This window comes from Quercus suber, unplaced genomic scaffold, assembly GCF_002906115.3.
Source record: "Quercus suber isolate HL8 unplaced genomic scaffold, Cork oak 2.0 scaffold_419, whole genome shotgun sequence".
NCBI lineage: Eukaryota > Viridiplantae > Streptophyta > Magnoliopsida > Fagales > Fagaceae > Quercus > Quercus suber.
The window spans coordinates 130,254-142,654 of record NW_027069870.1 but is presented as its reverse complement, the minus strand read 5'-3'; the positions used below and the strand labels follow the sequence as shown (position 1 = coordinate 142,654).

Here is a 12,401-nt window from a genome sequence, read left to right as displayed (position 1 = left end):
ATCAATATCTACATGTTTTCTAAAGCTAAATTTTTAATTAAATATAATAAAAGGTAAATACATTGATTTGATATTGTTGTATACAATCCAAGAGACTTACTATGATTCGGTGCAATTGTCCATTCTCTTTTGGTGCCTTGTAACTAAGTGGCATTTAAATTCCCATCTTCCTACTCGTTGTGGGTTCCAATTTCCATTCCACTACTTGTTATAAGTAAAAATAATTGTGTTTATCATATTTATCATAATAAAGTTTTCAAGCAAGTACGCCATACATAATATTGGTGTTTATTGAAAACACAAACATACTGTGCTAGTTGAGCTACAATTCTCTTAACATTTTTTTTTCAACAGCTTTGAAATGAAATTTGATAGTTATAATGAGGGAAAAATGTTTAAACCCACTCCCATTTTCTCTCATTTATTTTGCATCCTCCCTATTCTACCTCCAACCAAACACATCCTAAATGTTTCAATTGAAAATACAACAAACACATTGTGCTCATTGAAATACATTTAAAAAAAAGTAAAAAAGAACAAAACAAAAAATTTTTATGAACATTCCACTACTTGTTATAAGCAAAAATGATTGTGTTTATCATAATAAAGTTTACAAGCAAGTACACCATACACAATATTGGTGTTTCAATTGAAAACACAAACACACTGTGCTAGTTGAGCTACAATGCTCTTGACTTTTTTTTTTAAACAACTTTGAAATGAAATTTGATAGTTACAATGAGGGAAAAGAGATTTAAACCCACTCCTATTTTTTCTCTTTTATTTTGCATCCTCCCTATTCCACCTCCAACCAAACACATCCTAAATGTTTCAATTGAAAACACAACAAACACACTGTGCTAGTTGAACTACATTATAAAAAATAAATAAAGTAAAAAAGAACAAAACACAATTTTAAGATGGGTATAAGATGTTTGAGGGGAGGGGGGGGGGGGGTGGTAATTTATTAGCAAAAGTAAGGTTAGGAACTTTTGTCATGGCCGGGGCCAATTAAACCAAATAAATTTTTTAGCAAAGAAATAGGGTTAGGACTTAGGGTTAGGTAGCTTTTTGGATTAAGCTAATTCTTGGAGAAAATTCATTTGTCCCTTTCATACCATATGGATTAGCTTCATAAATAAACACTTCTTGAGACACTTAAACAGTTAAACTTCATGTGCTAACTATTTCCACGTACGAATTCCTCGCATGTCAATTAATGCAACTGCCAATGCTACCTATACATATGATACTTCAGAATTCTAAAGTAATTAGTGTTAATTGTAGTTTCATTGAATTCCCACCAAATTGTCATAGTTTTGAGGACCCTTTATAATAAAACACCACCATCATAATTATAATTATATTAGATATTATAAATAATGGTATTGGTGATAAGTTCATAAAATAGTGACATCTAATCCTCCTTAAGGTTTCCAAATTTTAATCTTGACTTCCACTCAATTCATGTAGTACTATCAACTAACTTTACTCTCACCTCCTTAATTATTAACTATCACCTGAAAATGAACTGCTTATTAATGACATATAAGCTGTTTTGTCTCCTTTCCCGGCATCAATCTGTAATTATACCTTGTTTTTTGCTTACATGCCAAAGACCAAGAAAACCAAGATTAACAAAATTTAATAAAGATAATTTTGGAATTGGAAATGCCAAAGAAGATTTTAAAATTGAGTTGTATTTGGCAATGAGTTTTTCTTTTCTTTTCTTTTGCCTTTCTGTAAAACTATGATTTAGGTAAGATTAACCTATTCATTTCACTTTCTTTTAGTCTTTTTGAACAAAGAAGACAAGATCGAGTTCAAACTGCAAATCAATCCCCATCTTAGTAACATAATAACTTATTATGACCTAAACCTACAACGGTCTTACAAGATCCAATCAGGCAATTTGATCCAGAGTGTATTATTTATTAGTTGTAGTGTAGACATCACTTTTTCTACAATCTACATCCAAAATTAATTATTAGTCCAAACCCCAAACCCTGAATAAATAAATAAAAGAGTAACAACTAAATCAATGGCAGACACTTAACCACAAGATAACTAAGGAAATAAAAAAATTTATAAATCAATGCAAATTACTAGCAATACAATATAAATAAAAGAGTAACAACTAGTCAACTACGATTAATTAAACCACTTACTTGAATTTAATGCCTTACTTTGAATCCTAAACTAAAGCTTGACAAGTGAAATTACAAATAGATTGTGTCTCGAATGTGTGTCATGCTTTGAGAAGTAATGAGTCTCGATAGTTATTGATGGTTATTGTTACAATGTGGAGCTTCGCAACACTTGTCATTAAATCTCAAACATTACATTGTTAAGAAGATTAAAGAGCCTTTTTTTTAATGAGAATTTAGGAAGATTTAAGAGTGGAAAGTGAAAAGTCATCCAATACCATCTACATACTAAACAAACATACAATACTTTCCAAGAATTAAACCTTAATTAATACAAGAGGCTTATATATAACTTAATTGGCACCACATTATATTTTTAATAAAGATCTTCAAGGTTCAAATCCACTATTCCCTAGTATAACTATCAAATTATGACCACCGTGCACCCTTGGTGCGGTGGTCACTCCACAAGTATAAATGCTTGTGGGGTGTCAGAGGCAAAGGCCGGAGTTCAAGTTTCCAGGAGGGAGATTCACACATATATACACTTAGATTAGGATAGAATAGAAATTCTATCTTGTATCAAAAATATATATATATATATATATGAAATTCTATCTTGTATCAAAAATATATATATATATATATATCAAATTATCAACATCAACATCAACAACATTAAAATAACCTTGATTAGTTAAAAAAAATAATAAATAAAAATTATAAGACTAGTAAGAAGTTGGAATCAAAGAGAGTAAAAGAAATAAAGAAAATATTCTCTACCACCCACTTTACACCAACTATTTTACACAATATTAATTGATGCCTTGATTTATCATGTATACAATATAAAAGAGGAAAAATTGTAACATCCTAGTTTAAAACATGAATATAAATGTAAAAAAAAAAAAAAACTCTACATAAAAAAATAGATGAAAAATGTAGTATCACAAAATAATTTACAAAAATAAAAGAGAAAAACTCTACATGACAAATTGTAGTAAAAATTGTAAATTATTTTGTGACACTAACATTTTTTAAAATGGATGCTTGACAAATGTCCCAAGAATTTTTTTTTTCAAAGGAATATAAATAGTAAATAATAATGAATGTTTTTTTTTTTAATTAAAATGAGTGCATAAGTTTGCGTTAACAAAAGTAGGTGGCGCGAAAATAACAGGCATGGTCCCTTTTGACTCACTTCCCTCCCAAAGTCCCAACTGAATCAAACCGTTTTTTTTTTTTTTTAATATCTATTTCTTATTAACTACTTTTATTTATTTATTAATATTTATATATGTTTCTCTTTCTAAATTCTATTGCCTAAAAACCCTTCTCCCTCTCTCTCTCTCTGCTTCCCAAACAGATTTATAAATCAACATTTCTCCGCCGGAAATTTGACTCTCCCATCGCCGCCCAGCCGATTCTTACGCCGCCGCCACCGCCGCCTCCGGTGATCCCTTCGATTTCTCCGCGCGTCGTTTCGATCCAAATTGCCAAGAGATCGAAGTAATTCACGGTAATTTAAATTAATTTTTTTTTTTTTAGGGTTTTTAAGGTTTTTGTTTCCATTTTTTGATGAGTAAAAGCGTTTCCAAGTTTCAGTTTTCGAGGTTCTTTTTCTTTTTTTGATTGGAGAAAATTTGTTAAAGACGAGTAATAGTTTTTTTCTTTAATGGAATTTGAATTGTTGTTATTTTTTTTATTTTTTTTTTTTGTTATTCGATTTTGGAGTTTGCTATGCTTTCGATGAAGATTGTGAATTTAAACGATGATCAATGAACCTAAAATCAAAGATTTGAATTTGTCGGTGTTATTTCAAAATTTCTTTTTTTTTTCTTTTTTTTGGAACTTATTTTGCATTAAATTAAGAAAAACTGCTATTTTCATTGACAAAATTGAAAATTTTGATTCGATTTATTAATATGAATTTATTAAATTAATTCTGTTTGCCTATTTTAGGAAAATATCTGAAACTCATCAAAGAGATATCAATGAACTCTTTCTCTCTCGAGAGAGAGAGAGAGAGAGAGAGAGAGAGAGAGAGATTACATAGTAAGCAGTAGAACACTGAGCATGTCTTCAATTGCAGAGACAAAAGAGTCTGTCAACAAAGCAGACACTGCTGCTGAAAAAAACCTTTTACTTTGGGTTTCATCGATTTCTGTTCCTAATTAATCTCATATGGTCAAAATACTAACTTTTGTTTTTAATGATGTCTCTTAGTAATAGTATATTTTTTTAATGTTGTTTGTCTTTTGTTGGTTTAATTTTTTTTTTTCCTTAATTTGCTAAGCAATTCTGGGTCTTTATTTATTGTTTCTAATGTAGTAAATTACTGGGGATTAGACAATGATCTCCCATCCCACGTGGGCCTCCATTTCCCTAAGAATATTAGCATCTGCAAGTTCTTTAATTTGTACTATTAATCAAAGAAACTTTAATATTCATTTCATATGCAAACAATATACATTATTCACGGATTTTTCTTTCATTATTTTATTACTTGTGAAAAAAGGCAGTTTTTTTTAAGGACCCCATTAACAGTTTTATAGTAAAGTAACTGTGTAATGTAATAATTCATCTATTCGTTACAGTTGATTCCCAGATTGTTGTTGTGTTTGATGTTTGTATTTTTTTTTTTTTGTGGTGGAAATCATTTTCCTTGAATTCATTTTCATGAAAAGGAGTTGGAACCATTTGCTAGAGGTTGTAACAATCCGAACAATCCCTACATTAGGGCCCTTTCAATGTTGCCCAAAAGCCATTACTTTACATTCAGCTAGCACTAAAAAGGCTACTCACTAGTAGGGGTGGTAGAATTATTCCAATTAATTCAGCTGTCCTTATAGAATCTTTATTGAAAAAAAAAGGGTTTGAAAAACTAGTGTCCTTTGACAAATAGCCACTCATCCACTTACACTTGATGCGACTGAAATGTCCTGAATGTAGTAAGGCCTTCAAGCATAGTAGCGAGGTAGATTATAAGCAGCATCCCCTCACAAACTACCACTAGTCCAATCTTAATCTTCCTAAGTGTTTTAAATGTAGTAAGGCTTTCCACATGATGGTGGTAGATAGCGGTGTCCCTAGAAAAACTGCCACTTAGTCCAGTCTTAATCTTCCTGAATGTCTTGAATGTGGTAAGTGTTTCCATGTTCATTGACATGTCACAATAGCCTGGGCCTAAAGCTGATTTGGAATCAGACCCCAAGCAGATCAGGTATTTAATCTTGTATGTTCAAACAAGTGGCAAGCAAGATTTAATCCAACCCAACCAGAATTAGATAGAACCTGGAAAAGGTTGACTGTGTGGTCAGCAGAAGGTTAAGCCTTCTTTTCTTCTGATTGAACCAAATTTTGGTCTATCTCCAATTCCATAAGATCTGTACTTACAGGATGAATATTAGGACTTTTTATTTGATTTTTATTTGATAAGATATGAGCCTTGACATATAAATTCATTTAGACAGTCTATTGGATCTGACTCTACTTTTTTCACCATGATCATGACATCTGCGTAGCATCTTAATATATCCAATCTCAAAAAGATGGCTGGAACTTGGGTTTGAGCTCAGTTCTCCTTATATAAAAGAGAGAAGGCTATGCCACTAAGAAACAAGGCTAGGCAACATTAGTTTTAGCTTTTAACTAAAACATATAAAATACTTATCAAAAAACAAATTGAAAACAAAATAATAAAATTGTACAGAGCAAAAGGCAGTGAGGCATTACTTGATTATTCAAAATTGAGTTCAGCTTAAGCTCTAGTGTCAGCTGTTGAAGATTGATCCTCTTCGTGATTACCGAATCCCACAGATCCAGTGTAGCATTCCAAACGTTAAATAAAGTTCTCTGCACCAACAAAAAGATATTAGATAAAATTTAAAATACAATGTAAAAGAAAATTTCTAGTCTAACACTAACATCACTGCTTAACAAGTGAAGACAAGTATGGTAATACACACTGAATATTTAAACCACAGAACACGAAATATTAACTTCACTTCCTGATAAATAGAACATATTTGATAAAACAACCAAAAAGCATGTTAGTCTTCCTTACAAGACTCATCCACTTAACTTATAACAATAATTCTGTTTGTCTTTTATTTTCCGAACTTCAAAACCACTACTGTGCACAACATACAACTATACTCAAGAAAATTAATGGTTATGGACTGCAAGTCAATGACTAGACAATCTAAAGTAAATGGGCATGTGCATTTGCGATTATGCACAAGTGCACCTGTGTTGAATTAGCTTCACTGAACATAAACATGATACTATAAAACAGGATAAGAAATTAATATAGGGATAAACCTATGGCAAAATTAGAATGCCAACATTATCAAAAAGTTTGCTAATTCCACTGAGATCAAAGTTGTACCTCTGCTGTTACTTTCTGAATGTAAAGTACAGCCTCTGCCCGGGCATTTGCAAAGCGCCATTGCAAAAATCTATTATACAGCAGCCGCAGATGATGAGCATCTTCTATGTAGCTTGCACCCTTTTTCCTTTCTTAACGTCTGCAATGAAACTAAGTACAGAAGTTGTACTGTTGGATTGAGCGGAGGAATGGGATGGCCGAACCCGAGATGGACTAACCCTCGAGGAGGAGGAGTTGAAGGTCTCATCCGAGAAGGACTGACACCTCTACTAGCAGCGGATGACAATGCTGAGGTCTTACTAGGTGATGATAGCCGTGACCCAGGAGAAGGTAAAGACTGAGATCTAGATGGAGGTATTATTAACGATGTTCTACTTGTAGAAACAAACTTGCGACTACCAAGTACCTGTACCGGATTATCGTCAATTGAATTATCCACATTTCCTACTCTACCACTTACATCAAGTGATAATTGCCTTTCAGCATCACTAGAAGACTTCTGTAATGGTTTACCCATTGCATCAGATACAGGCGTTCTCCTCAAGGAAGGAACTGGACTACTAAAAGCCCTGACCATCCTGTCACTGAGATCAATACTTTTAGTCAATGCATTCCCAGCCGGTCTACTTGGCCATCGATGCTGATCTATCAGTCGAGTATTTAAACCATCAACTGGTCTAGAGTTCTCTGACTGATCAGGTGCATTCTTTCCTTTAAGAGGACTCCTCTTCCTCTCTGGAGTAGGCTTTCGTGGAAGGGTAGGTGTTTCAACCTGCTTATGTGCCACATTTGATGAGGGCCGCAAAGTGCGGTCTGAAGGAGCATTAGGAACCGGTTTTTCCTTCTTACTGATAGGAATTGATATGGTATCAGATTGAAATGAAACACTCAAACTACGCATTGTGGAAGGCCATAAACTCTCCAGAGATCGACCATTTCCTATCTTTCTGGATGACGATTGTATATCTACAGCTGAATCATGGACTGGTGTGGACGGCCTTGATGTAGATGGTGGGGAAGGAGGTGTTGAGGGCCGCTTCAACTCTACAGATTGGGATCTCTTTGGTACCAATTTGGGGTTGTAGGGGATGCAGACAATGATCTTGTGAGGCTTGGAGAAGGGCAACGCCGGGGACTCGGTGCCAGAGAAGGTGACTTGTACCTAGAACTAACTTCCCTTGTCCGAGGACGGCGGCTGGTGACTGCATTATTCTTTTCAGCCGGAACCAACGGTGGTCTTGGGGTCTCCACTGACTTATGCTTCCGCAATACTTGCTCTGATTCATATACATCCATCCAAACTATCCAAATTAGACCACATTGACACAATTTTTCAAATAACTAAACCACATTTGACAGCCTTCGTGCATTCATGTACCCCAGGAATAACAGCTACTGCTCAAAAAGAAAGATCCTTTTCTCTGTAATAAATCTGCCACAAATGCACAACCAAAAGTAAGCCAGACACTAAAGCAAAGAATAACAACCCATCAAAAGATAAAGAAGCTTGAAAAGAATACATCTTTACAGCGACCCAGATCTGACTGAGAACGAATTATAGAATCAATACTAATAGACGCAATTGAATCTTGTTTTTTCATCAATATAAGCCCAAATCCAAGCAGATCAGGGCATGACAAAGCGGTTAGAGAGTAAGAAAACAACATCAGGCACAAATGGGGGGTCACAGAAATTTGCGGACAGTGCCCACAACGTGAACTAAACGGTTATCATTAGCAATGGGGAGGGGTCCCCTTGGAAATTGAGGAGACTAGGAGAGTGGGACTGGGGTGGTGAAGGAGGGTGTAGGATAAGAGAAGAGAGTGGTGCGCAGGATAAGGATATGGGTGAGTGTAATGTGTATTTGTGTGTGTGAAAGACCCAAAATTTATTATAGTTTTTCCCTTTTGTCTCTCTCACGAGAGTGCCATGGTCGGCTGGGCTGGAAATTGGGTTTTTTTCACTCACAAACAACACAGCACAACACAACCCCACTCTACTGCCTATTCCGTGGTTCTCTCCAACTGAAATTGATTCTAAAAGAACCTTTTTCACCAAATGATGCTAATTTCTCTCATAAAGAATTCGGGATGTAAGATTAAACCAGATACCATAATGATATTGTGTTTAATGTATCAAATCTATTTTATGCCGCCCAAAAAAATTTATTTTATGCTGGTATCAGAACAGGCCCAATAGTACTGAGGAGTTAGAATCTATTCTTATTAAGTATATGGAAGTAAATGTTTCTTTTAATTCATGAGTCCTTGAATTAGGACTATGCCTATGAGAGTTCTTGAATAAATAAAAGAGTTTAGTAGTAACTATTGGGATATGGAATGTTTTCTCTGGGGTTGATATGGAATGCCAAATTGTGTTGGAAACTTTCATCTGTGTCAAAATACAGCTTTGAATATAACGTTTTTAAAGTGCATTAGATCATAAAACCAATTGTAATTTTTATTCATCAAAATCTTCTCCCTCTGTTTGGAGTATAACACTTAGCTTATATAGGAATACTAACAAAAAAACCCTATACTTAAATATATATATATATATAAATACTAATTAACCCAATTAAATACTAGGACCTAATTTTTGTTCAAAAAGAAATAAAACTAAATTAAATTAAACTGTTTCTTGTGCTTCCTGAATCACCAACACAATTATTTCAGTACTGTATCTTAGTCATGTTTAGCCCAGCTACAGATATCTCACCATTGTCCTAAGAAATTTTTTCATGTAAAACAAACATGATTTCCAGGCATACATTTCTTAGTTTGGAAGCTTTTTAGTTCTTTGAACTTGTGGCTTTACGTTCATATCCTATATATGTCTGAATGCAGTTTTTTACTTATCTACTTTGTTAGTTTCAGTCATTAAGTGATGCCCTTTATATGTGCTTATGTGTACAATGATTGATTCAGATGGTCTATTTTGATGATTGGGCTTTACTTGAAAGTGATCATATTGAGTCTTTATCTGGGGCTGTGGAAGATTTAGAGGCAAGCACTATCCGTCTTCCGGTAACTGCAGGAGCCCGGGTATGTTAGGTTGTAAATGGTCATTGGATTTGATTTCTGGAAAGAGAATTTTTTGCCTCATTTTTGAATTTTTACTTTTGCAGGCAGATATTGAATCTTTAAAGGCTGCTATATGCTCGGCTGTTGATGTGATGCAGGCCATGGGATCCTCTATATGCTCTTTGCTCTCAGGGGTGAGATTTGTCTTGATGAGGCTTTATTTCACCTATACTGTAATGCGTGATGTAAATTTAGCTTTTCTCTGCTTGTATTCATCACTCAATATCTTTTCAATCAAGTACTTGTTTGTCCTATATGGTGTGGGACATGCAGTTCTCACTCCATAATTCAGCACTATGAAGTTTTTTTGTAAATTATCACTATTAAAGCACATTCATCTACTTCCATTTAAGCTTTTTTTTTTTACCAGTCTGCATTTTGGGACTCTGCTATTCCAGATTCTTTTTTCCCTTCCTTTTTAAGTAAGATTTAAACATGAGACTTATGCCGACAGCACCCCATCCTTTGACCACTTGAGCCAAATCTAATTGGCAAGGCTTATGATGCTCCAGTGTTTACACAAAGTCCTGACTATAAGTCTATAACATTAAGACATGTTTGCTGATAACCATTTGCTCATCTATTGCTTAATTCTTGATGCTGAACACTACTTGTATATTCTTGTGCCTTAGGTGGAGGGTATGACTAGTCTGGTTTCCGAACTTGCAGTCGTAGCAGCACAGGAGAAAGCCATGCTTGACGAATGTGAAGCGCTCTTGGCTTCCACAACGGCTATGCAGGTGAGACAGTAATACACGATTTCAGAACTTGAATTTACTAACAAAAATGTAAATAGGAAATTATTGCAACTACTGTTTAGTTGCATTAGTAATTTTGTGTGTCAATGTTGTTTAAAATTGAAACCTCATATCGAATTATCAAAAAAAAAAATATTTGAAACCTCATATCACATTAAAATTTCAATAAAAATAAAAAAAATAAATATGTGGTATTGTAAGATCTCATTTTGAAGTCACACCCGAGTCAGATTTACATTAAAAAAAATTAATTTAAAAACCAGACTTTTAATTTCTTAGGGGATTATGGGAATGATATCTTGCTTATGACATATTTTTCCTTCTCGCAAGTGAGTAGAGATTTGTTCTCATTAATCCCTTATTTCATTTTACCTCCCTTTTTGTTTTTGGTCGCTTTTCGCTTGTGAAAGTCAAAAATTTTACATCTTTGGGGTGGTTGGGAGGAGGGAAGGGATGTACAGCCTTTTCCTCCACTTCAAAGAAGAATAATATTCTAATCTGAAGACCAAAATCAATTCCACCTGACCTCTGTACCACCTTAACCTAGGCCAAGGATTGTATGTCAAATTGTCAACTAATTGCATCGTGGTGCTGGACTGTGCACACATTTGAAAGTAATCTGGACGTAATGAATTCATGTTCCAATTAACATGCAACTTTTTTTCTACTTATCAAAAAAAAAGTCATTAAGTTACTTGATTGATATGTAAATCCCCTGGGCAAATTTCTCTCCCTATTCAATTTTTGTTTTTAATAAATAAAGGAAAATAGACTAACAACAGGCAAGCACAGGCATAGAATAGAGTTTTATCCATATCATGTCTAATGAGGTGATTCAAAATGTTTGAGCATGCCTCTTGGAAGTGTTGGGTCAGGTCTGTGTGATCCAAAGTCTGTTTGACACTGATTTTATAAAGTGCATAACACGTATCTTAGTTTATTAGTTGTCTTGCAATGAGCTTTAGCTCAAATTGCAATTCCTTCAATAAAAATGGATGGAGGTTAAGGTTGTGGGTTCCAAACTTATTGGATGCCTGTGTAATTACCAACAAAAAAATGGCATAAGAAATTCCTGCAAATCTGTTACGTATTATGGTAGTTGATAAGGTAGACTCATTATCATCTCCTTGTGATGTGCCCAGTAAAATATTGTCATGTCTCAATTGAAGTCTCATACATGTAAACAAGTTTGAGTGTAATCTTTTAAATTGACTGGCATAGATAGTCTTCTTTGATTTCTTGGCGTAACTCTCTGAAAGTATCTTTCTGCATGCCCTCTGGATAGTAATATAATCTGTAGCTTGAAATATTACTGTTTGTTTAAATACAAGTACTCGTTTCTCAATAATGCTTGTACTGGACAATTTCTGAATACTTTTAGCTTGAAGCAGGTAGAGGAACACAGCCTTAGGACACATCTCATACAAAGGAAACAAGCTTTGGAGAAGGGTGAATAGCCAATCTTGGCCATCAGGACACCTCCATGATCCTGACCAGCTGCTAAGCTAACACAACTCACCGCATTGTCACTTCAGCAGATTCAAATTGTCTGCTCGGTTTATTGTGAATGTAAATTGATTTTTTAGTTTTTTTTTTTTCTCTCTTATATTAATCTTTGGTGAGAATTATATCATGTTTTATCTCTTTTATTTTTCTTCTTTCCTCGACAAAAGAGCTATTGGTTCCATCCTTCCACTTGTAATTTTTGTATAATGAAAATGAAAGAGAATGCAAAGGAAGCAAAATAGAGGGAAATTCACTGTTAGAAGTTATAAGGGGGAAACGTAGAAAAGAATTTGTTGTAGAAGCACATATTTTCTTGTGTATTCATTTATACCGGTTTACATATTTCAGATATAGATTAGTGTTCTCTATCATCATGTACAACATTAACAACAGATAGTTGCACATCTCACTATCTCAGTATTCATGAACTGCAAAATGGGTATCATGATGGAATAGAAAAGAAATGTGGTTTCTGGTTCTTATACTTTTGTAATTGGGGGTTTTCCAGGATATCTCT

General features: G+C 34.2%; 1 protein-coding gene and 1 pseudogene across 1 annotated transcript; one reads left to right on the top strand and one right to left on the bottom strand.

Annotated features, from left to right (window-relative positions):
* Positions 1–5,804: 5,804 nt before the first annotated feature.
* Positions 5,805–8,051, bottom strand: LOC136061378 (AUGMIN subunit 8-like; annotated as a pseudogene).
* Positions 8,052–9,441: 1,390 nt separating this feature from the next.
* LOC112026134 (AUGMIN subunit 8) lies at positions 9,442–12,252 on the top strand. The gene is made up of 4 exons (XM_065761559.1): positions 9,442–9,581; positions 9,665–9,754; positions 10,253–10,360; positions 11,770–12,252. The coding sequence occupies exons 1-4, from the start codon at positions 9,465–9,467 to the stop codon at positions 11,833–11,835; spliced, it is 381 nt and encodes a 126-aa protein (XP_065617631.1). The 5' UTR covers positions 9,442–9,464; the 3' UTR covers positions 11,836–12,252.
* The last annotated feature ends 149 nt before the right edge of the window (positions 12,253–12,401 follow it).

What these genes read in the sequence shown, in the direction of transcription:
- LOC112026134 (XM_065761559.1), top strand. Translation starts at nt 9,465, where the DNA reads ATGGTCTATTTTGATGATTGGGCTTTACTTGAAAGTGATCATATTGAG. An exon ending in CGGTAACTGCAGGAGCCCGG is followed by an intron (nt 9,582 to 9,664) that starts GTATGTTAGGTT and finishes TTACTTTTGCAG; the next exon opens with GCAGATATTGAATCTTTAAA. An exon ending in TATGCTCTTTGCTCTCAGGG is followed by an intron (nt 9,755 to 10,252) that starts GTGAGATTTGTC and finishes CTTGTGCCTTAG; the next exon opens with GTGGAGGGTATGACTAGTCT.